Genomic DNA, 26,917 nt, shown 5'->3' on the forward strand with positions numbered 1-26,917 from the left:
CGGTATAGACACATTTATGTTGTAAGAAATGTGTTCTTGTTCTTAATCAGGAATGAATAGGAAATGTAGGATAGGAGGTTCTAGTATATGAAACCAAACTGTACAAAACAGTCGTAAATGTAACTAAGCTGCAATCCCCATTCATTCTAGTGATATATATTAACTCAGCTAATCTTTTCCATCTGTTTTCTATATTCTTACTATCGAAGAAAAGTGTTCTAATGTAATTATGGGTATCACAGATTAAGTACGGTGGAGTCACCCTTTATTCCCCTTAAAGGTTTAGAATTGAGGTGAACTATCTGAGCCACAGTAAAAAGTTGAATCCAAGCCTATGAAGGAAGGAAAAGACATGAGCAAGTGCAGAAGCACAGTTTTAGTTTTCTGTGTCCATGCTTAGATCTTGTTCTTACAAACATTTAAGTAGTACAATCCTTTGAAGCTACACTGTTGTGTAGACTAAATAAATGTGGGAAATAATGACAATTAAAAATTTGATTAATCAAAAGAAAAATTTTAAAATTACAAAACATTTTAAAATTGCTTAATGTTTATTTCATAGGAATTGATAAGCTAGTCATTTATCCAATGTACATTTTTTCTAGTAATTGAGATAGAATGGTATTATTGGGCATTGTGTTATAATTGTTCTTTTTGCCTGAGTTGTTCTTTAATATGAAAAAAATTGAATACTTATGTTTTTAAGACTTCATTAAGTTTATTGATGAGTTCGATGAATTTTTCTTAATAATTAGTATTATCTATTTCTGGGATAGAGGAAACATGCAGCTGCTGTAAGTCGTCTGTTGAATGTCAATTTATTAATAGGATATTTTTCCTTATTCCATCTGTAGCTCACATATTCAGGCAGTGCTCTAATTTGTTTCCTGGATAACACCATAAAGCTGTCTTTGTATTCATATTACCTTAGGGAGGGTTTTTTATTATTAACATCCCCAGACTAGATTTTCAAGCGAGATCCTCTGGCTTCTGTCAGAAAGAATGCCTCCAGTGTTGAAGGACAGCTTGACAATAGCTCAGGACTAGTGCAAAGAGCAGTTTCTGGTACTGTCGCTACTGACAGCCTGCGCTACTCTTTTGCAAATGTGGGATGAAGTTTGCTAAATGGTGGCTTTTTGTCTTTTTTGTGTTATAATAAAAATCTATTATTTGAGATGAGCAAAATATAAAGTATTTTTTAAATGACATCGCTGCTTAGTTCCAGAAAATGTTTGACACCTAAGAGGAATGCTCCCAACATTACAAAATGGAAGCAAAGATTAAGTGTTCAAACCTACRCAGGCATGAGAGAGAGAGAGAGATACTGTGCCCGGTGGAGGCTTCCATATCAGAAGGATTGTGAACAGAAATATATTTTGGAAAAAATAGAAATAAAGCTCAAAATATAAAGCTTTAAGATTGAATTTAACTTTTACAGTAAATAATAGGAAAGACTCCTCACACAAAATAAAAATGGTTAGGAGTGAGACTTAAAGAGTTTAAGGCAGTAAAGATAAAGCCAGATAGCAAATGAGAGGCCCCATTATCTCTAGTGTGTAGATTGATCAAATGTGGGTACTGTGTGTGTTCTCTGTACAAATAGTACAGAGAAGAAGAATATTGAGTGGTGTATGTTTAATAAATATATAATAGAGATGGTCAAAGCAAGTGTTCTGAACACTAATGGAGTTAACCACTGAAAACCAGCAAAACAGTTTTTGAAATATTGCTACCTTTCTTGGATTTAAGTAGTAGAAATAGTTTCATGTGACAGTTGTGCAAAGTRCAATCTCTAATTGGCCGTTAGAGAAAATTAGGTAAACTAACACAGGTACAGTAAATTTTACTTCTCCTTCAGAAGGAGGAGTAACTAAGAGTAAATCTGTAAATACATATATCACTGTTTTTCAAATATAGGAGGAGGAGTTTGGTTCTTTTCTCCTCTGAGGTCACCATTTTTAAACATATAATGATGAGAGAATTTCTGCATGTAGTTTTTATTAATTGAGAAAAATATACTTTACTCAGGCACTGGTCTGTATTTTCAGAATACTGATTCAGAATATTGATGGTTGATGTGTAAAAGAGGAATAAATTGTTGAAAATTAGCCTCTGATGTTAAAAAGCTATGAAAGATTAGGGTAAAAGTCCATGTGATCTTTTGGCTTATCAATCAAACAAAAATATCTAAAAATTCTCTGGTTATGTTTTCCTTACATTCTCTAGTTAAATCTTATTATGTGATAAATTGTATTCTGCACTGATCATGTATATCTCAGTTGAACATATTACTTTACATTGGAGGTAAATAATGCGATAGACTGAATTTTGAACGTAGTTGGTATGATCAGTCCAATAAATCTAAAAGAGCTGAAGTTTTTGAAAACTGAAAAATAATTAAATTAATATTGTTTCATTTCTACCTCTTAGACTGTTTTACTGATTCAGAAAGTGAATTGCAATTTAAACTGTGTTCTATTTCAGCCTTGCAGTTCACCCGGATAAAACTTTAGTAGCTACAGGGCAGGTTGGGAAGGACCCTTACATTTGCATCTGGGATTCCTACCATGTACAGACTGTTTCTGTTCTTAAGGATGCGCATACACATGGAGTTGCCTGCTTAGCTTTTGATTCAGATGGCCAGGTTTGTATATCTTCTTTTTCTGTGTTTTGAATTTAGTTTGTTTCCTGACTCTAGGAGATTTACACATTAAAGTATTCTATATGTTTAGGTAGCTATATGGCTGTAGTATTGAAACTCCTGTTACAGTTAAATTTTTAATGCAAGGATAGATTTTAAATACTGCAAATATATCTCTTTCAAATAAAATATTTTTGAGTCCAAAATCACAGCCTAACATTCAAGTCAAGTAGAGTCACTGGGTATTGGACAAATATCCATAGCAGAAATGGCCCTTCATGGCTCAAATATAATAGCTTCACCATCTACTTACCACCTGCTGTTCAAAGAGATCGGTTCCTGGCAGAGTCCTCGCAATCCTGTTGCTTCTTTGGCCGAGGGACTCCAGTAATCTCATTGCTAAGAGAATCTCATTGGCTAGGGTGCACAGTCAATTTAATTGAATAAGGGGGTTAGCAAACAGACTGTTTGGCTTTGTACAATATGATTATATGATATTTTGAGACAGAATGAAAATAGGAATAAATGGTGGACTATTCACATCTAACCACATCATTGAATTTTTTTCTAGAGGAGAACTAGTAGAGTAAAAACATTTGAATGTGAATGAAGTAGGAGGAAAATATATTTAGGATTCACATAAAAGAGAAACATTTCACATTCATAGTTCTATGAAAATTAATTGTGCAATGTTGTCATTATTGATGTCTGAATGTGTATTCTGATATAACACTGTGGTCATACTTTACAGTTGGTTGTAAAATATTTTTAAGAACACTCATAAGATTAGCTGATTCTTACACAGGTTCTTCACAAAACAGTGTAGTTCTCTTCCTGATTCTTGTATGTCTTTGTGTACCTCAGAATTAAATCCCTATGGGGCAGAACTGCATTTAGATGATTTGCTTAAAATCGTGCAGTGGACAGTTATCTGTGCTTCTGTTGGGAAGCACTTTACCGTCATATGCCTAGGTGCACTTCCATTGACCAAAGGGTGATTATATTACACTTTCTGAGATCAGAATTGGATATATGATGTATAAAATATATTCTCACATGAAACAGAAGTACTTTTGATTGTGCATTAGCTTGTGTATATTCAGTTTAAATATTAGTCTGAAAGGAAGGACACTAACATGAGCAATTCCCTTTAACATGTTTAACAAGCATTGGATAGCCTGAATTACTAAGCAGCACTATGGATTATATTTCCTCATTAAAAATTGGAAACAGCTTTCTATTTTAAGCCTAGTTTTCAACCATCTCCCTCTACTTTTCTTAAAGAAAAAACAATTCCTTTGAAATCTCATGTGCCACTTCTAATTAAAGAAAAAGGTGTTCCTGGGAAGTGTAGAGTGGAAAATCAAATGAGAAAACCCCCAAATCAACAGACCAGAATTTCTAATGCTATATTTTAAGAAGTTGTTCATTCAGAAATACCTGCTTTTAAATTTTTCTCTCAATTTTAATTTTAAAAGACCTATGGATAGACTTTTTAAACCTATTTAAGTACCAAATGAGAATAAAGAGTCACCAAAGAGCCCAGTTGTATGAGGTAAAGGTGCAGGCTCTTCTAAAAATCCTGGTAAGTACCTAGCTGTAGTTAAAAATTGAACTTATTGCTGTGTTGACTTTACAGAACAGTGACATTCTGTTTATGGACATGTTGGAGAAGTTGCAGTTTACTTTGGAAATGAAAAGTTGCACAGAACACTTTTATATCTGGAGAAAGGCCAATGCTGGAAAATATAAATATTGATAATGTACGTTGACTTTTTGCTGCTCTTACTGGCTTTGCAGGAGAAGCTGCTGGGCTGAGCCAAAATTGAAGGGCATGGTAGAGAAGATGCCAGCAGGGATGTGGACTTTGAGTATGTGGAGTTCAAAGCTTCTAGTAGCTCCACTTTATTTAGCCAGCACAGTCACCCTAGGGAACTGACATCTTGTGGTAGGACTAAACAGACTTCACATACATTGCTCGCACCTTTCATTCAAATGCATACTTTTCATGCTTTTGTGTTGAATATCTATCAATATCCAAGAAAGCAATTTATCTGAGTTCCAAAGCACAAATAAATTCAACAAAAATGTATCATATAGATGCATTAGGAAATACATTGTCTCTGTCTTACTTTTGCCAGCTATCTACTTTCTAAGTTAATAGGGACTGAGGAAAAGCCCAAGTAATTCTACTACTTCTTGACCTGAGCTGGAGTGCCATAAAGTCAACTTGACTTCCTCCCACTCTACTATGTACAGCTTCTGCTTCCAAGGAGAGCTGCTATGTTGAGAGCTGCACAGATCCATTGTGTGGATTTAGTGTGGGTCCCAAAATAGCAGAGCTGCATTTATATTTTAGCTAAGTTAATTAGTTCTCCTTGTACCACCAACTCTGGGGTSTCTGTTTCAGACATCCAAGTGAATTTGTTCTGAATTGTTATGCCCTGCTGGACATTAGCTTAGCACTGCATGGAGACAATTTAGGTGTCTTTGCAGTGCTTCCCTGGCATAATTTACCACAGACTGGGTAATGGAGAGTAAACTGAAGAGTAAAAATGGAAAGTAATCAATAGGTATTTGCTATCATTTATAGTATACAGAGAAGATCAACATGCAACTTAAATCTGGGGATAGCTTACATGCATCCTTTATTTTATGTAATAAGGCTTTGAAATTCAGAGACCAATATATTTTGAATAAAATTCCAGTTAACATTATCGGTAATTAATACCATATTCTAAAAATACTGATGGGAGCTGAATGTCTGGCACACCTGTCAGCACTGTTGATATTTTAAAAATATATATTTTAGTTTGTGGGCTTTTTCTTTATGATCAGGAGATGACATTTGGCAAGGGGGAAAATGAATGTTGTTCAAATGTTTAATGAAGAGCTGTCAGCTTGCATATATTTAAATATGTCTTTTGTTGAACCAGGAATTAACTGCAGTTTCTCCATAAAAGTACTAAAATCTGCCCTTCACAGAATTACCTACAAAGCTGATGTTTTTCATACGGAAGTATTTCACCAGTACTATACAGTTCAGTTTATGTTCCGAGCTGTTTCAGAAGGACTCTTTGTGTGCTTTTTTTTAAAAAAAGAAATGAAGTAAGGAGGGCACTGCAATAATACATACATACATTTCTAAATTTTCCATTAAGTAGCAGTAGGCTACTTTAGCCAAATCGTCTAAATCAGTGTAGATTTAACAATAATTGTTTAATTATGTGCGTTAACTACTTGGCAGGTGTTTTCTTCTGGTAGTTCTGTGAACAGAATTCTGTCAGATTTAATAAGAGGAGCATTTTAATAAAATAATAAAAGGTGTATTAAAAGTTTTAAGCATTTGAACCAAAAAGGAAGTTCAGCATTTATCACTTTTCTTTCCTGCCAGCAGGACAACTACCTCAGTAAGCCTAAGTTAAAAGAAAATATAAAGTATTTCTTAATTTTCTCTAGTACTTCCACTGTCCATCTACTCCGCTAGTGATAATTTCCTGACTGGGAGTTACAGTTCAGGCTTGTTAAAATGATAAATTTGAAAGATACTGTAAGTATTGCCATGGTTTCCATGGTGAAAAGAACAGTATAGAAGAGGTGAAAAAAAGGTTAGAATCAGTGAAGGTTCCATGAAAAATATCTTATGTTCTCATCAGTACATACAAAACCATGGGTAGGCATAGATTGCTCAATGGCAAATAAATTTTTGCTACAATAATAGTCCTTTCTGAATGAAATGAAATACTTTGATTTTGGCAACTGGCATAAACATTTTTCCTCCCATATCTGATTTTATTTTCCCTTCATTATCATAGGTTTAATAACAAAGTACGTTGTCCTAAGTTAAATGTGCATATTTAGTACACATCTGAGGTACATACAGTTGAAATAATGACAGAACTCAAAATTTTAAACCTTTCTTTATCTACCATTTCAGAGACTCCTATATAGAGACTATCCCAAGAGATTTTGATGTAATGTATCATCATAAAGTCTTGAATACTTGGTGTCTTGCAAGTTTCTGCATTAGCTTCTCACAGTTTGGTTTAAGAAGGCCCCAGGTATTTTTATTTCAGCAAAAGACAATATAAGAAATTGTCTGTTTTCGGAAAAACAGTATAAGTCTGTAAATAGTTATATTATTTTCTTCATTAATACAATATTGCTTAGTACACCTACTGCAGGATATTGCTTGGGTTATGCCCATTCATTAGGCAGAGTTCAGCTGTTGTTTTAGGCATAACACATGTTGTTTGAACTACTGAGAAACCAAAGTTAAAAAGGATCTATTTCATTGCTCTTAAATAGAAGAATTGCAACAATTAAGAAGCCAGTGGAGGGTACGTGTGTACCTACTGCATTTAAAGCAGAAGCTTTTGATAGCAGTTCTCTTAAGGAAATTGCATTTGTATTTTTATTGCATTGTATTTTTATGCTTATAAATGGCATGAAAAGGCATAGAGTACTTTGTCTCTGATTTATTTTGCTACAGAGTGAAAACTGGAGCCTTTTGTTACTTTTTGAATAATGGTTTCCTCTCGTAGTTATCTAGCAATTAGTACTTTTTCTAATATAGCATTTTAAGAGAAATCTTTGGTATTTACGCTTACTTTCTTTCCTGGATCAATTCTTTTGTAATTACACAAAAGTCTCCAAACTTTTAACAGGTTGCCTACTGAAAAGCTGAGATGACAAAAACCGGTGGATATCTAATCAAGGGAAGCTTGCAGTACAGGGATTCAGTTGCTAGTCTTACCTCCTTTACGCAGGTCTTCAAGGAAAAGGTCTGGTCAGTGTTGTATCTGAAATATAAGTCCATTTGAACYTGATGTTTCATCTGCTAATCTTCATCTCTGAGACCAAAAGAAAGGTTTCATTTATTGCATGTTCCTGAAGTGCAGGCTTTCTTATGACAGAGCAAGATGCTTAGGAGCTTCAGCTGGACTCATTATTACTTTATGGTAACACAACAGATATGACTGTTTTTAAGAAACTTTATCACTGAGCTACCAGATCATTTCCTATCATCTTCTCATGGTGCAAGTTACTCAAGCATATTTCATATTACTGACATAAATTGGACTCATGCATCATATCCATTATATAAAGTTAGAGTATATTCGGCACTAGTTTAGTCTTCACATTGGTACAAATGACAGCACCCAATTCTACAGTCTCTGGTTTTGACAGTCAAAGATTTCTCACCTAATATAAAAACCTGTTGGAAATCACCTACTGTTGGACATAATGGGCACAGTCATTGGGGAGGGAAAAATCTCCACAACCTCCACAACCTTCTGGACATGTTGTGGATGTATACAGTCCACCTTTTTTCCCACTTCCCTACTTATTCAAGTAGTCATCATCAACACTGGTGCAATCAGAGCCTACCTGGCATATTTACTGTCTAATAAATTCAGCATAGACTGATTTTCCCTTCCATTTCATTTTGTTGCTTTTCTTTCCTGCACTATTGAGATTTTAAAGAATTACAATTATTATTTTAACTGGTGATTTGATAGGCTGAGTTATGTAAAAGAATTATTAAAAGTATATTCGATTTGGTAAAATTATTAAAAGTATATCCAATTTGGAAAAGGTGAGTGCTTTTATTTCACATTCACTCTTATTATCAGGTTAATAGTTGAAAGTTCTAGAGTGCTGTGCACCTGAAAGAAGCACCTCAGTTCTTTTCATGGTAAAAATTGTGTTTGAAACATTAGTAACCTGAAATTAATAACCTGAGTCTTTAGAAAAAGTTAGACATTTCAATGCTTACTCTAATGAACAAATGATTAACATGAATATCTTGATGGTGCCTTTAGCAATGTAGTTCAAACACAAGTCACATGTAATAAACTGAACTGCAGTAAACTGATTTTTGAGTTGATTTTCTGTTAACTGGATTATTGTTGTTTTTTCTTAGCGTTTAGCTTCAGTGGGACTGGATGCCAAAAATACAGTGTGTATTTGGGACTGGAAGAAAGGAAAACTACTGGCAACAGCTACAGGCCATTCAGACAGGGTAATTGTATAAAGGGTCTATCTCAATTTTGTCTGGGAGTTATAAAAGTATTTTTAAAATAATTTTTGTTTATATCAAGTTAAAACAAAGATAATTTGATCATTCTACCTAGCTTTTAAAATATTGAACAAGCTATTTTTTTAATAATGCCAGACATAGCAGAAAGCACTGTGTTAGTAAATGAGACACATGATGGATTCTTGAACTGTCTGTCTAGCAAGCCTAGGGAGGAAATACTTTGTAATTACACACTGATTAGGATGATTTATAGCTCTTTATATGAGATGTGAAATGCTAGCTCACTGGACAAAGATAATGTTCTTTTTGAATATGTCAAAAGGACATTTTATCCTCAAGGAAAGCTTAATTACCTCCCTTTTATTTTTTCTTAAGATAGTTACCTGTAGGAGAAATATAATTAGGAAAAATATTCCTTTTATATCAATTATCTTCAAGTAAAGAATCCTAATAAACAAAATAAACATGAGAACTGGGCAGGTCTGGGTTTAGAATACTACTCGGGATTAGGAAATGTTTAAACAATTTTAGCATAAACAACAAACTCCACACCATATATAAGCACAAACATGCATACATTAAAATATATTATGAACACAATCTGACAACTCTTTTCCTGTGCATATTATCATATTATAATATACTATAATGTTATTAAAATATTGTAATATTTCATGACATATGTTGGAGGATTTATGGATGATATAACATGCATAAGTAGAGCAGCAGACTAAACCTTTCCTTATGGTATGTTTGAACATACAGTCTATCTGCATTTTATGTATCATCTGGGTAAATCTGGTAGGTCATTTTTACTTACAAAGTTCACAACCCAACAGAATCTTAGTCCTTACTCAAATGTCTTCTTTCAGAACTGATTCACTTCTCAATTACGTCAGTGGAAGTTTTGCTACTGACCTCAGTAGGTACAAGATCAGGTTTAGCAGAAAACACCAAGATAGGCAAGAAGTACTCAAATTTTAATCTCATTAGACTTTCACAACCAGAAACACAAGACTTTGCATTGAAGAGGGAGTGGGAAAGAATCCTTATCTCATTAGGTCACAAATTCTGGTGATTAAGTSAGCAGGTATCATAAGGCATTTCCAAAGGTAGACCGTCATGTATATCCTAATAAAATTGAAATAAAAATAGTACATACACTACTATAAATCATGATTTTTATAATGAAGATTAATATTTTGTAGGAAAGCAGTGCTCTCTAACATATCAAATGAATGATGGGTTTGTTTAAGATAATAAGTTCCCTTAAGTTGATTTAAATTGTTTGGTGATTTATACTTAGCAGCTAAAGAGCTAAAAGCAGAAAATACTCCCATTGTCTTTATTTGCAGTTGTACAAATCAAAAGTAACTAATGATTGTGGTAACCTCTTTGGTTCTCAGCTGAGACATCATAAAGGCCTAAATGTCAGCGGTGAAAAGTCTAAAAATGATGTGCTGTTGAAAATCTGGCCCTAATTACAAATTTTTTATTTCCAAGCTTTATACAATATTTTTCATTTGGCATAATCCCCTAGTTAGAGAATTCACTGTAAGTTTGTTCTGGTAAGGTATATGGGATCTGATACTCAATTTTGAAGCATCCTTATATGCTGTTATAAATGTAAATGTAACATTAAGGAAAATGAAGAATACAATTTTAACTCTGTAAATTAGTTTAGATGGATGATATTCACCCATCAGGTCACTGAGGTCTTTTTGTATTCCAATTAAATTAGATACGGTACCTTTTACCTAACATGATGAATAAAGATAAATGTAGAAGTGTTTCATTTCTAAACTTGAGGAACATTAGCTCATGCCATAACTCCCATTTTATTTGAGACAGTAAATATTATTTGTTCAAAAATTGCTTGGCAGTCTGAAGTTAGGAATGAAATGTGCTAGTAGAACTATATGAGGAAGTCTGCATATTTGCCTTAATTCATTATCTTTGTTCACGAAGAGAGTTCCACATTTACCTAAATATTGCGCTTTCATTTTTAGTAATTTACTATGCAACATAAATGATGCCTAAAGATGGGTAAAAGCAAACTGAGTCTAGATGCAGTTACTATATAATTAAAGATATCAGCTTACTATATTTCTTAACAGATATTTGATATATCCTGGGATCAATATCAGCCAAACAGAGTCGTTAGCTGTGGAGTAAAACACATAAAGGTAAATAGCTTTTACTGCTTTTTTGTTATAAAGAAAATAAATGTCTTGAAAGTAATTTGTCCTCTTTTACAAGAGGGCTTTAAATATAAGAAGGTTTGTATTTTTCTTTGTTTAATCTGTGAACATTTTATCAGAACTTTTTGTTTGCAGCCAGTTCAGACATTCAGCGGTGACTGAGGTGCAGAACAACTTAACAAGCAAAGTTGGAAGGTCTTTTGGTTCAACTCTTGTCATTACATACACCTAATTTGGGGGTTCTACCCTCTCCACTCCACCAAAATTGTCTCTGAAAGCCTTTAGTGATTTCTCTCTTCGAGCCTCACAAAGGGACACTGAATAGTTACAGCAGAAACTGTAGAAGTTAAAAGTATGAGTTGTATCAGCTTCTGTTCGGCCTATAATGCTCCCGGTGTTTATAGAAATACCCCAGAGAAGGTATGCAATACCTGTAGAATCGAGATGAACAGGTGAAATCTCCAGGGCCCCACTGTTTGCTCCCTCTAAGTGCTTTTCTGGGGTGACTTAAGTATAAACTTGGATACGTACTGCAAGTTTAGGATAAAACATTCTCATGCCTGTGAAACGCTTAGAGAGAAATACTTCTGTTTGCCAATATTCCCTGCAGGTTTCTATTTTCCTCCTGCTTTAATCAAAAATATTCCTAACAGATGGCAGTTATTTCACATGACTGGGGTGGGATGAGCTTTAACTAGAAGTTTAGGAAACGAGTTAATATCTCTAGTTCTGGTTGCTGAGAAGCTTGTGCCCTTAAAACCACCACTGCTTTCAAACTGTGGGTGGTTTTGGCAGAAGTGATACCATCTGCTGTATTCCACAAGCTGTTTTTCAAAACCTGTCTTTGTTTGGCACCTGTGTTATGTTTAAAATGGCCATAATTACCCTGAGTGTGCATAATGCCAGGCAAACTGGTATATACATATAGATAAAGGCATGCCTTTAGATAGATAGATAAATGGATAAAGGCATGCCCCCTCCTAGAGGAGGGTGAGTTGGAATGCTTCATGGTTAGATATTCCCCTGCAGTGGTGCTCAAGCAATAGTCTACATACTTGCCTTTCATTATAAGGCTGTGGGAATGTTACAATCACTTTAACTTACAAATAAGGAAAAGAACAGCTTCTGCCCTAAATTAACTGTATGGCTTTGAGAATTGGGACCAATACTCAGAAATAGTGCAGTTATTCCTTTAACATTTGGGTCCTTCTATTGGCTCATTTGGCTGAGCAGATATTAGAAGCTGTGGGAAAGCCTGGGAGCTAAGGAGTCTCAGACTGAGCTTAGGATCCTCCCTTCCCCCGCTTCCGAACTCTGCTGCCTGCTCTCTTGCTCTTTTACAGCTAACCAGAGGTGAGGAGAGTGTGTGTTTTACTCACAGTAAGAAATCCTTGGGGAAATATTCCCTCTCCCTTCTCATAAATTGGCTTATGTTAAGAGGCAATGAGAAAATTTAATAGAATTATAAATAGGGAAGGGTCTGAAATAAAAATCCTTGATCCAAGGATTTTCTGGAAATTCAGTTTTGCAGGAATATTACAGGAGTAAGTACAGGAGAAAAAGACCTCAAATTGGGCTTATAGCCACCACAAGATGTAGGCTCATGAAGTGAGAATGAGATAGATATTAAATACCTGTATCAGGTACTTCAATATTCCTGTCCAACCTCTGAAAGTAACTCACTATTGTGAAATGGACCACAGAGCGCAGATACCTCAACTGGTAAAGACCTGATCTGGCAAGTCCATTCAGGACTGTGCTGTGCCACATGGACTTAAAGTTCTGTTTCTGCATGTGTCCAGAACATCCTTGTCCTGACAGGGCTGGGTATTTCAGCATTTCTCTCACACATCTAATTGTGATCCTCATTACTTTGCCTTCTCTGGAAGATCTGATCCTTAAGGGGAAGCTCAGTGCACACTAACTGCTCTTTTCTTGGTAAAATTGTGTGTATAAAAAAAATTTCATTCAGAATTCACTGGTTCCCAAAGAAGCAGTGTGATTTTTCTAGCCCAGCACTAGTGACACTCTTCTAAGACAAAGGAGATCTGTTTTCTAGTCTTTGCTTCCTGATCTATTTATTTATTTATTCTGGTGTACAGTTTGGAGCCTAGATCTCTCAGCTCTCAAATAAGAACTCTGATGACTGCACAGGAGAATCATGCTCCATCTTGTTCCTTTTCTCGTGCCCAGTCAATCTTATATTCTTCTTTGCAGAATGTTACTGTGTCTGAGTAGAAGTGAAGAAAGTTGCCAGAGCATCCTATTGCTTGGTAGTCAGAGCAAGTTCAGGCTGTGGAAGGCATGGAAGTTAGGTCTGAGATGGAGAAGGTGCTATTGCGTAAAGCAGAGAGCCAGAGAGCCACCATCATCATGTTTTCAGTATGAGTCCGGGAGGGGATTCCAAGTGGAGACAGAGCTGAATCTGTGCTGTCCAGAGTTAGGCACCCTAGCTTCCAAGACAGGTGGGATTTGAATTTTTTGTTCTTCCCCACATACAAGTGTATGCTTCTCTCCATCCAACAGGTGGTTTCTCAGTGAATGTAGCTTTGAGGGACGTATCTCTTCCAGTGCATTGGAAAAAGGTAGAAGTGTCTACTCAGCTCCTCCAGGCACTTAAGTTCTTTTAAAATCCAGTATTTTATTACGCCAGAACTGTAGCTGTATTTGAAATTTTGCAGACAAGTAAAATGGGACGTTCCTGGCTTTAAGTGTGTATTCTATTAGACATCACACAGCAAAACATGATAAAATGTGGTGAGACAATGAGAAGGGGGAGTGTATGAACAGTGAATCAGAATCGTGCCTCACTTTCACGCACAATTTGATCATTTTGCTTTGTGCTTAAACGCACTGCATCTGCCTTGGGATTTCCCATTCTCCATAAGCAGGCATGTTTTATAATAAAGGGCAATCTGATAGGAGTGCAGGAGTCATTTATGTGTCTGTTTGGACATATAAGGATGTGAGGATGTACATCTGTGAGATCTGCACACTAATACAAAGAAACAGAAATGCTGCAGAAATATTTTCTAATATGCCATTTACATTTCACAGTTTTGGACACTGTGTGGAAATGCGCTGACAGCAAAAAGAGGAATATTTGGTAAAACAGGCGATCTCCAAACTATCCTTTGTTTAGCATGTGCAAAAGAAGATATCACATACTCTGGTGCTTTAAATGGAGACATCTATGTTTGGAAAGGGCTAAACTTGGTCCGCACAATTCAAGGAGCACATAGTGTAAGTTGTGTTTTTAATGGCAGTTTCTGAAACTAACTGTTCATTGAATTGAAAAACATCTTGAAGGAGTATCTATGTAGATTTTGTTCTGTTTCAGATTGTAAGAATGGCTAAGAGTGTTCAGCAATTGCGAACTTATATGTAATTTTACACTCTGTTTACATGTTGTGGACAGATGCTAGATGCTGAGCTGATATTGACAGAACTGTTGATGTTCATTTATGGCACTGATTTTACCAAGCAGGCTAAATCTAAAGTATCATTTTCACACATTAAGTAGCTTCAGTTATGAACTTAGACATCATTGGTAACCAGATGATCTTATTTAAAATAGAATTTCTCTACTAAAATTCCCAATGTTCAAGAGTGATTCTTCATCAAAGCCTCAGTGTGGAGTAAGCCTGTTTTATCTCTGAATTACACTCTGACTCTCATATGTATTCTGAACATAATTAACTCCAGTTAGCTTCCAGCATGGGTCTTTGGACAAAGGGAAATAAGAGTTTTTTCCTTCAGGGAGTGATATGAAAGAGTTATCTCAATAGTTTTTTTCTAGAACCTTACCAGAAACAACACTACAAACTTAACTGTTTTTGCTGACCTGCCAGAATTTGTTATATTGGCAGTGCATCAAGAATCACAGTAACTCTTCAAATTAGATCTGAGTGTCTGGGAGAGTAATCCCTAGTTTGTGGAAGCAGTCAAATTGAAGTCAGTGGGACTTATTGCTTGCAGAACTACAGTGTCATGGCCAAGTTGCGATTATGTGCAACTGCAATAACATAGAAGTCTCTGGGGCAAACAATAAACCCCGGTAGCTTTTCTGCATAATTTTATTTAGATTCATTAGAATGATTAAATTCAAGCTCTTACAATACAATGCACTGTAATGTATCCATCTAAATTGTGGCATTTTGCCATGGCTAATATGGTTTCTCCTGCCCAGTTTCCTATCTCTATTTAATTATTTATTAGAAATGTTAATTTATGAAGACTTTGAACAAGGCCACTTTGAAAACAGGGGTTTTATTTTCATTGTATTAATTTCCATACAGTTCAACTTGTCTCTTAACTGAGAAGTCTTCCTCATAATAAAATACTGAATCAGCAGGCATTTCATGAGATATTCCAATGTGGTACATCCCAGTCATCCACAGTGAGGTGCTGTCAAAAGTGAGGAAGAAATTCAAACTGTAACAGAAACTTTTCTTTCAACAAAGAGAATGAGTTGACAATCTTTCAGTTCCTGTCAGATTCCAAATGAGGCCTGAACTGAATTCATGAAACAATGTCTGAGTCATCTCCGTACCTGTAAGAATATTCATATTGCTTGTTTACTTGTTTTTGTTTATTCTGGGTAACTATTTATTTTAAGTGTTCTATTATTTACTTAGTAGTCCTTGTAATAACATTAACTAAACAAAATTTAAATCACGCCAATAGGCTGTATCACTGATGTTTGTACAAAACTTCCTGTATAAATCACTACAACTGAGAGCACTTCAAATAAAAGTGTCCCCCCAGTTTGTTTGTTTGCTTTCTGGATGGACAACATTTTTCTGCCTAGCGGTTTCTAGCCTTTAACAAGAGTCTGTTCAAAAACATTTGCTGTGTGTTTTTAAATCAATTGTAAAGAACTTTAAAACTTGTTATACTATTGGTTAACAGGCTGGAATTTTTAGTATGTATGCTTGTGAGGAAGGTTTTGCCACTGGAGGGAGAGACGGTTGTATTCGGTTATGGGACACCGATTTCAAACCAATTACTAAAATTGATCTCAGGGAGACTGAACAAGGATATAAAGGTAATGAGCTTATTACTTTAATAGGTTTTGACATGACTAGATAATGGATTATGGCACTATTTTATTTAAAGTGTAAATGTATCTGCATATTGCTGGCATTTTACTTAATGACTGTATTTACATTTAAGATCTGCATTCCTTTTTTCTCTGACAGTGATGTAGCCTGATATAGCCTGAAGAATTTTTGATGTTTCAGAGTATAAACAGACATGCTTTTACTTGCTGTTCCACACCATGCAAATACAAGATGATAAGTAAATCACAAAAAGATAGGTGAATTAAGTTAAGCATGCTTTAATTAAATTAATTAATCGCAATTCATTTAATTAATCGAGATTTCTGGAACCTGATACTCAAAGATGCTGAGCATCTGAGCACTCCATTAGGTTCATTTGGAATGGTAGCACTTGGCGTATTTAATAGAGGTTAATATTAAATCTTGCCCATCCTATTTGTCGAACCTAATCAGATTTCCTATAGGCTTAGTTATCACTTTATTTCATGATTCCACTTTCAAACCACTTGTAATCTCCGTAGAGATTACCTCTRTCAAGCTCTATTAACATTTTAGTCTTTTAGGAGTTCTGCAGACAAGTTGGATTGAGAGTGTAGCAGTCTGTTTGCTGGCCTGAAGTAGGCTTTATATGCTTTTGGCAGCAGGCTTTGTTGTGGTTAATCTTAATTTCCCATGCTTCTTAACATATATTTATAGACAGTTTTCATATTAAAATTACCATTGGAATAGTCAGCAGACCACTAAGAAGGATTTTTTTTTCCCTCAATTACTTGTATTCTGGCCTGTAATCTGGTAACAAGATCATGTTTATTTTTTTCATCCTACTTAAAACAGATAGGCTGATAATTCTAATACTAGCAAAACGCGTAGGTTTACAATATATAGGCACATCCAACAAGCAAACTGCCAGCAGCCTTAGCCAAACAGTTCCTCTAGCAGTTTGCCTATAGCAGTTTGCCTGAGTGTTGACTGTCAGAACTGGAATTTAGCCCTCAAAAAATTGTCAAATACACCCAGCTAGTAGCCCACTCACTGTGTAATTCTGGCTTAATGTATTTTTTTGCAGCCAGTGTTGTAATGTTTAATATTTATTTCTAGAGAAAACAGCAGTAGTTGCTTATGAGCATTTGCAGCAGTTTTGATGAGTTTAGAAATAACTGCTAAAAATTTTGAAGAAATAAGTTTGTGCATGTGGGACAGACAGATCCTGACTCTCTGAAACTCATGAGGCCAAGTTCGGCCACAAAAAAAGGAAACAATCACTGATGTAAATGAAACAAGACTGTAAAAATCATGGTTAAAGATAACTGTATTCTGGCTAAGATGAGTCCTGTAGACAGTCTGTTTGTAATAAAAGTCAGAGTAATTTATATGCAGGACTGTACAAAGAAAGCAGTGCTAGAACAGAAAACTTATGCATATTCAACCTCCTTGGTTCCTTGTGAAGTGGTTCTGGGAGGGAACTTTATACCACGTATTTGTGAGACCAGAGGAGGAGCAGTTTTGTGCTCTAACTGCTTCCTGGAATATGTCCACACTCAGTGCAAAACTGATCTTAGCTGACTTCACTTAGTTCTAACTGACTTCCGTTATCAGAACTTTGATGGAAAATTATTGCTTCAAAATAATGACTTACATTACAAAGCCATAATTTAGTCATAAAGGTCATCTGCTCCTAGCACACTTTCTGCAAAGAGCGTGTAGCTATTCTTCTACAGGTTATCTAAAGAAAGAATTGTGATCTTGATTGAAGTTAAGTTAAATGAAGGAAGTGCTAAATGAAAGAAAATTCTCATTAGAGATGCTACTGAGTGAGAAGAGACAGAAACTTTGATGAGAGCAGCTAAGTTCAGAACCAGACACCATAACAGCAGCTATACAGCTGAGAGACGGGCAGTACTGGTTCTTACTGCCTGACTTGCTGTCTATCTTGCTATCATGGCAAAAGTAGTTCTTTTGCAGAAAGTGAATTGAGTTGTCATTTAAATTTGTATGCAAATTATAACAATTAAAAAAAAATACATTAACTGATTTCTAAAATCTAAAATTTGAACACTGTCCAAATCTGGTCTTGAAAGATTTTAAATCCTTCCGGTGAATATTTGTCAAAATAAAATCATTGTCTGCATTAATGGCAAAAATCTGATTTAAGCAAGACTGAAAAATTATATCAAAGCTTATTCAAAGATGGTCTGAGCATAATCATTTAGACTAAGTAAAAAGACATTATGATGTGTTTGTGAAAACTGCTCTATAACTGCTGGTTTGACTGCAACAACAAAAATTTAGGACCTTGGGGATGACTGCAGTTCATAAAATTTGAGCTACCTTATATACCTGTCAACCTCTTTTTTTACTGTCTGTGTTCTTTTGTTCTTTTTCCTCTTTGGATTTTTTTTCTCTCGCTGTGTTCTTTTAACGTGATACTCCTCTTACCTGCCTGATATATTCCTATTATGCCTTTATTCTTTTCTGCTGTCATGAGTGTCATGCACTAGTGATCACTTCCATTTAGTGCTTGGAGTTAACAGATTGTGGAAATTTTGTTTCATCTTCAGTTATATCAATGGCACTGATTAGTTTAAGCATATATTTAGCTTCAAGCAATGGGGGTAGCCCTAATTGCTTACCTATGGCTTTCTGTCCCTCCATTCCAATTACTTATTTCCAAAGCAGTTGGCAAGGGCAGCAGCTTTCAAACTCATAACTCCTTTCTGGGGTGCTATGAAGGGTTTTTTTTCTGTAAATACTAATTCATTGGTCATCTTTACTGAGGAATATAAGAAGAGTTTTAAAAATACATCCATCACCAGGAACAATCTGATCATAGACATAGCATTTAGAGTTAAATATACATGCATATTAGCAAAAATCTGATAATGGAATATCTTTCCATGTGTGCAGTACTTCATAGAAAACATTAGAAGATATATTTTGTATGCTGAGACTTACCACTACCCGTTTTCTACTTAAGAACTTCACTCCTTATGTGGCCTTTGGCGTTTTTCAAAAGAAGACCTAAGTCAAAACTTCAGTAGAAATTTAGATAAGTCACAAAATGGCATTTTCAAAATTAAATGGTACTGGAAATTAGCAAGACAGTAAATGAAGTTTAATTTATCCTTCTCAAGAGACAATGCTTACAATATATTTTATTTATGTGACCAAGAGTTAATTGCATTGTCTTCTGTTCCAAAAGATGTTAAAAGCATGACATGGTTGACCTTGACTACATGACAAATGGATTTTTTATTCATTCATTTTTCACAACATCTAGACCCATTATCCAAAGTTAGAAATGTTGATATACTGAAACAGAAAACACAAACACTGCAGGCAGTCAACCAGRGAATGCTATCAAATCATTACTGTTTTACTTAAAAGTGTTCTTCCTTGTCTAGAATAAATAAACCGTATTCAGTCTTAGATCCACTGAAGCATATTTCTGCTTGAGAGTTCCTCCCTACATATCTGCTAATAGACTTGTCTCCTTTGAAAGCAATTTTGGAATAAACACTAGTTTTCAAATGTAGGCACCCATGCTGAGATACTCAGTTTTGTATGTTATTGCTTGGCCTCTTAAGAGGACACTTTGAACCTTATGGTTAGTAAAATTCCAGCTGCAAAATTATGATCAGTTTTGTGGAATAAGATCGAGCTCTCTAAAAGGTATACAAAACAAAATCCCAATTTTGATTTTTTTATAATAATCAGTTTGGACAACAGCAGAAAAGTGTTATCAGTGATGATAACATGGGCCAAAACTTAGCAGTTAATAATACTTTGAATTTAGACTCACTGAGCAAGAGGATCAGATGTGCCTCTGAATAATCAAAGAATCAAAGTGACATTTTCAGAATTGTATTGACACTTAAGTGTCTGGGTTTTAAAGAAAGACAGGTGCTTGAGTTATCTAGACACTATTTAACATTTTAACTCTACAGATGATTACTGTAAACAACTGAACATCATTTAATTTTACTTATAATGCAGCCTCAGAAAGTGGTGCATACAGTTAAAGCCATACAGAAACTTGCAGAACAAAGGCAGAACAAACAAATTAGAGACTAACTACATTTTGATCAGTTTATTTCTTGAATATGTACATCTGTTTTTATGGTGGAAGATATTTCCTTTGTTGAAACAGATGCAAACCTGGCCTGCAATAATTAGTGTCTAGCTTTCTTTTATATGCACTTTATTAACGCACCCAATGTTAGCATTCTAGAGATACAAATGATTATTCATTTTGTATATCAAAGATGACTCCTTTCTTATAATTCTTGATTTAAACAAAATCATTTTTTTTTAATTTGTGACCCATACTTGTGGTGAAAAGGACATTGACTTCACTAATTAGCAAAAATATTGCACATTGAAAAGGACTCATGAAAACTCATTATGATTTTGTTTTAAACGAAAACAATAAAAGAATCAAAATAGCCCTGAATTAGTTCTATAGAAAATTATGAATGAATTATAGAAAACTATAAATATAATGTAAATATACCTCTCAGCCTTATAAAATGCAAACATCACCTGATCATCTCTTTCCTCATACAAGTTTTACAGCATTATAATACCACTGAGTTCAGGGCAGTTATCTCTACTTTATACTGGTGTAGATAAGGCTTCAAGATCAATACTACTGAAATAACAGATTTTTCTGGAATTGATTTAATTTTGATAATGTCTTCTATTCCTTTATTTGTGGTTGAACACCTATGATTAAATAATTTGTAATAAAACTAAAATCTCAGCAGTCATAGGAGGGAGGAGTTAGGTTTTTTGTTACTGATAGCCTTGTGTTAAAACTCTGAGGATGGTACATAGAAATAGATGGCAGAACTTAAGAATGGTAAATAGAAAACTGCATTTGAGTCAGCTTCTATCATAAATGTCCTGTGCATTCTAGTAAGCTGATTAGTAACTTTTTTTCTTGTCAATATGTAGCTTGAGCTATTTCTAGTGGTAGAACCACTGAAATTTGAAATGCATTTAAGATTGCAAGAGCTGTTTTATTTAAATATGCTAAAGAAGTAAAGTACTATAAAAAGGAGTAAAAGCAACCTCAGTCRCAGAAACCTTGTGTAATCTAAAATTTAGACTATCTTTAAATCATGTCAAATTAAATTGTTTTTTAAAGTAATTCCCAAGTTGTAGGTAAAGCACAAGAACTTGATCCCTTGAGATACTGAACGCTGTAGCCTGTATGCCAGGCAACAGGAATGGTGGACACTCAGCATTTTCCCAGGATTGAGCCTTCTGTCTCTTGACATCTCTTTTCCTGTAGAATGGAGATAATTCAACAGAACCATTTTGAGCTTAAATCAGCTGTAATGTATTCTAGAACTTTAAATTCAAAATGTAACAGTTGTTATGAATTAACTCAAGATCATTATGACCTTCACTGTATTGAGTATCACTTTGTCTCATCATTGCCATTAATCTAAGATTATTCTGTCCCCTGTCAGGTTTGTCCATCCGAAGTGTCTGTTGGAAAGCGGACAGACTTTTAGCAGGGACACAGGACAGTGAAATATTTGAGGTGCTAGTAAGAGAGAGAGATAAACCCATGCTGATTATGCAGGGTCATTGTGAAGGGGAGCTCTGGGCCCTGGCGGTCCATCCAAAGAAGCCTTTAGCTGTCACAGGCAGTGATGATCGATCTGTACGGTAAGGCTAGAACTTGTTTGTTTTTGTATATTCATTGATGTATGCAACATTTTAACCAATACCAATTTGACATATTTGAAAACAGGTGTCATGGTGAATAAGAATTTGCAGAAATTTTGTAACAAATTTTCTCACCTTCTGTTAAGACTCCATTAAGACAATGCTTTTTTCTGTGTATTCCTTAGCATCATCGGCCTTCTGATCCGTGCTCCCCACGTCATATAAAACTAAGCAGAATTTGTGTTCAAATACTTAGGTTTAAAACATGCTGAATTTCTATACTCCACTTTAAGTACTTATTCATTACTGTTCTGAACAGCAAGTGTAGGTATTTAAATGGAGGATGGTACTTCTCTTCATTAGCACTATGCAACAAATCTAAAACCTAAACACCTTTGGCCAAAGTTTTACACAGCAGGTACCTGACTCAGCCAGAAGTGTTTAGAAATTTTGATCAAAAACCAATTCAATTAAAGTGCCAGGAAATGAGATTAATGAAAATACACTGTTTTGCCACTATAAAAGAAGATCTTCTGGATGTTTAGTTGTAGGACTTGCATCTCCAGCCTTTGCAGCAGAGATTTGAATTTTGTATGTGTGTTTGCAGAGGTTATCACAGTGGTTGCATGCTGCTGTTTGCAGCACATGCATACAGTGGGGTTCATGACAGCTTGGTTTCCCAAGCAGTATTTCCCTTAATGTGCTCCTTAAGGGTTTCTTCTGAGTGTTATCCTGTTCTCTAACCCCTCTATCAGCTTTTTCTTCCACCCTGCACCAGGTAGATGATGATTGTTTTTCTCTTCATCTTATGTAGATGATTTGACAACATATTTTTTAACATCAACCCCAGGCAGTTAGCGGACAATTTTTCAGTTTTTACTGAGACTACTAGTCAACTTATCCTAGAAACATACCTGTGGTTTCTACCATTTGGCCATATTGCAATGGAGAAATCAGTCTCCTAGCACACATACTACTTCTAATTTATCCTTCTTCAAATTCCATGTTATAATTCTCATCTGCCTTGAAGCCTGCTGGTCAACTGGAATTTCCCTCTTTCCCTTTCCTTTCTGCCTTTTCACTTGTACTAGTTTCCTATTCCTGCCATTGCTCATCTCTTTCTAACCATAATTAAAATCCAAAACGTGAAACTAATAAAACTCTGCCAGTTGTTCACAGCTGTCATGTTACCTCCCTGTCTCCTTCACATTACTATTATTTTTTTCAGTTTGTGAACCCTTCAGGGCAGGGATGGTCTCTTCTCTTTGGGTTTATCTGCACATTCTTACAGGCAGACACAAATTCATGCTGCCTGCGTTCTGGTAGGAGGTGAACCAAAGGCTGCAAAGCTACAATGAACTTGCTAGTGCCCTCAAGGTAATAAGCCATTCTAAGGGTTTGGACTTATTATCATGGACTCATCTCTTGGCTAGCATGGTAATACAGCTCTGGTTTGGAGCTGGATAATGTCCTGCTGGACAAAGAATGCTTGGAACAAACTTGTGCTCATCTACAAAAGACATGCTGTTTGTGCACGTAAAGCATTAATGAGTAGAAATCTTTTTTTTATTTTTATTGTTGTTGTTATTACTAGAGCCTTTAATATTGTGAATCAATAAAATGTTCATTTATTAATATTACAGATATTGTACTGCAGATCAACACATATGCATTTAGATGTTTAGGCATTTGGGAATGTGGGATTTGAATTCTAGTTCAGACCATGCTATCCTTTCATATACCAATACTTCATGTGAGGAATTCCAGTGGAATGTATAAGTACTTGTATATTTTAAATAAGATAAAAAATATACAAAAGAATTTTCCTAGTTTTTTTTTATTATTATTTGTTTATTTTAAGGAGTTCAAGACTACAGGTTTAGGTCAATTGTGCAGACTTAGCCACATATACAAGGAGTTAGATTAATGATTTTGGGACTGAAAGTTAATTATATTAATAAAAAGGATTTTCCACAATAGAGAGGGAATCTCTAGTAGTTCCCAGTCCATAGAATGTAGACGTACATTGCCAACAGAACTGGAGAATGTTGGCATGTTATCACAAGTGTCAGGGAAACTAAGCATCTTGAGTTTGTTTGCAACTCCATGCATCCCTAACGTTATGAGATACACTTTAATAATAAAATTGAATTGACAGGAATGTTTCTATATTGTCTTTTTTCTTTATTGTGTGGGATTTTTTTGGTATTTGGTTAACACATTCTTTTGATAGAATAGCTAGAGTATACATTTAAATTGTTTTACAAATAAAATTATTTAGTGGGCCAGATTATGTTCTTATATCTAAGTGTGTAAATGCAAAATACTTCTGTAGATTTAAGGGGATTTACTCTAGATTTACCTTAGCATAGCTTAGGGAAGACTCCAGCCCAATATATTACCTTTGTTCTATGGATGTCATACATTTCTCTTTGTAATGTAGTGGTACATTGTCTAGCTGCAGGACCACTGAGTAGCTGCTGTTCTGGCAGAATGTCTCTGCTATACTTTTCTGTCTTTCTTGAACAATCTGTGTTTCTGTATCCCTGCATTCATAAGATTGATATAGAATCCTATTTTTGTATGAATCAATTTGAATATTTATAGCTCTGATTTTTTTGTGCAGCATTGTTGTGCCAGTGAGCAAAATAAGCCAGCAGTAAAGTTTCTGTCATCAGCTCTGGCTTTTTCCACGTATGAAGTGGTTGCTAAATAAGTCTCCTGGGAGGCTGGAATCAGTATGTGCTCCAATAAATAAAATCCTCTGCCAGGTGTATGACAGAAAAGACTGGAATATTTACTAAGAAAATGATGTTTTATGAGTCTATTGGTATTTTTTAAACTGAATCATTTGAACAAATGCATAAGAAAATTGCCAAAGAATGGTAAAAATAGTCTTTGCCTTATTAGAAAATGCACGCCCTTTTTATACAATAAGAGTTTATTAATCTAGCTTTTTCAAAAACAATGTGCAGAAGAATTGCCGGAAAAGATACCTTTCCACTTTTCATAAGCAAAACCAAGCTTACAGTTGTGCATCAGTTTTGTGCACAAATGCCTGCAAGTGTGCAAAATGTGTTTTTTTGGTGCAAAATGTAAAGCTGCTGTTTGGAGTTATCCTTCCATTAATTCAAAACTGTTTATTTTAGATGACTGAATTATTCAGCTCACGCTTCCATGTATAGAAGTTACTCTTTGACATATTGGACAATGTGATCCATGTGGAAGCAACTGTTTTGGAGGCAAACTTTAGCCTGACATTTCCTTTGACATATTTCCAAATTCTTTCTGGTTCATTCCCTATTGTACCGGGCACCCCTAGCCTCTCTGTTGCAAGGCTGCTAAGAATCTCGAATCTGAGCCCTCCTTATGTTTTGTCTTTGAAAACAGTTCTAGCATCCCACTTCTGTTTTTTTCACTTCAACCGTTTTTCACAGAGATGCCTTTTCCGAGTCATTTCTGATCCTTGAGTTCTCTCAGCCGAAGAGGAAGCCAGCATCTTACAGGGCTTTTGATTCTAGACTGGTCCTAATAATATGATCCTGCCAAGTCCCAAAGGGATTCTGCTTGAAATGAAGTTCCTAGGTCATGGAGTACCATCCTTTTTCAATACAGGCGATCAAATAACATAATCCTTTTACTAAATTTATCGAACTCTGTCTTTTCATACTTGAAGGCTGTATCAAAATGTTACTCCTGCAGCRTCAGAAACCTCCTTCTTCTTTTCTGGCTATATTCGTGTTCTGTTTATGCTATTTGTTCTAGTGCTAGCATGGTTCTTCAGTATAACTTGTTCCCCTTCTCTGATGATTATCCTACTGATGTATTTTGGATGCAATATTATCCTTTCCCAGCCTTTATTTCACTAAGGTATAAAAGTTAAACTGTTTCGGTCTTTAATATTATATAATCTTCATTCTCTTGATCATCATAGTAATCTCTCCCTGTATCTGTTCCTGTTTTTATTCAGTTTTCTTGAGAGAATTTGTAAAGAGCATGCCGGATGAGGTCTCACTTTGTGTTGTGCTATTGTTTTTGCGTATTTCCTGAAATATCACCCAGGATATATTTTAGGATCAAATTTCCTTTTTCCTGTCTGCAACTCATTCATAGTCATTCTGTGATGGAAAGACAGTGTGAGATCTTATTTCTTTTTGCCGGTTGCACTTGTGGTACCTCAAACTTCCAGCACAGTTCTAGATATAAGGATCTGAAATAATGTACTTTGGATGGTTAAATTTCATTCCATGTCTATTTGTTTCATCCTCAAGAAATATCTGTTTCTTCCAATATGATAAATCCACCTCTGGGCTCCCAGCTTGCTGTCAACAGCAAATTTCATGAGCATTCTCATCTTTTGTGCCAGTGTCTTTAGTGAAAATATTAAATGTTATTCTAAACCTTGTACCTAGAAATCTCAGTAGTATCTTCCGTCCAGCCTAATTGTTCCTTTCTGTAAAGCTTGCTATAAAACATTATCCTGCACTATGTTACAGTTCTGGTACTAATCATTTTCTTGAATTTAACTAATAATCACATATGCTACTATTCAAATATTTTATCCATTGTTTTATTGGTTATTGCTGACTTAACTTTTCCACCCCAAGTGGCATGTCTTCCATACTTTCAATTATTCTTTTCTTAAAAATTTCTTCTAAGTCTTGCATATTGCTGAGATGTGACTAACCAGCCTGTAGTGATCTGGGAAACTCCCTCCACTCCTTCTTAAAATATAGGTAAAATATTTGCTTTTCCCCATTTTTGGCATGTTTTTATTGTTTTTTTTATTTAAAATGTTGCAAATGAGCATGCAATATTGTCTACTAGTTCATTCCTGATTATGACAAGAAAATTTTCCCCATGATTTAAATGTTTATGCTCTTTGAGTATTGCTTTCATTTCCAGTGAAAATTTCAGACCGATCTGCCTTGACCCTCTTTGTCTACAGAAACTGCATTTTTAAATTATGCACCTAGGGGAATTATATCAGATAAGTAGAGTCTGGAGATAATACAAAATCATTATGTCATTTAGCTTGAGGCTCTTCCTTCACGGTGTCTTCTCTTCTCCTATCTCGGATATGTGTTCAGGTCTGAGGTTCCATCCCTTCTAGAACTGGGAGCAGTAAATACTCCTCTATTTTGAAAGAAATTTGAATCTGGAACTTCATCTGAAGGTGTCTGAAAGCTTCATTCAGTATTACATGCCGGGAAGTTCAGTGCCACTGTCAGAAAATTCTGTCTCTATATATTGATTCAGGCAGGCATTGTACACCCTCTTTCTTTCCTAGATT

The 26,917-nt window shown here is 35.2% G+C and overlaps 1 protein-coding gene across 3 annotated transcripts in view; it reads left to right on the forward strand.

The window, feature by feature from the left end:
* EML6 (echinoderm microtubule associated protein like 6) overlaps positions 1-26,917 on the forward strand; it is a 164,994-nt gene that overhangs the window by 60,155 nt on the left and 77,922 nt on the right. For all 3 annotated transcript variants that reach the window (XM_026074344.1, XM_026074345.1, XM_026074343.1), the window contains exons 2-7: positions 2,485-2,644; positions 8,568-8,666; positions 10,802-10,870; positions 13,943-14,128; positions 15,797-15,932; positions 21,423-21,624. In XM_026074344.1, the coding sequence (XP_025930129.1) occupies positions 2,485-2,644; positions 8,568-8,666; positions 10,802-10,870; positions 13,943-14,128; positions 15,797-15,932; positions 21,423-21,624 (852 nt within the window). The remainder of the gene's footprint in view (positions 1-2,484; positions 2,645-8,567; positions 8,667-10,801; positions 10,871-13,942; positions 14,129-15,796; positions 15,933-21,422; positions 21,625-26,917) is intronic.

Source organism: Apteryx rowi, unplaced genomic scaffold (assembly GCF_003343035.1).
Source record: "Apteryx rowi isolate R43461 unplaced genomic scaffold, aptRow1 scaffold_387, whole genome shotgun sequence".
Taxonomy (NCBI): Eukaryota; Metazoa; Chordata; class Aves; order Apterygiformes; family Apterygidae; genus Apteryx; species Apteryx rowi.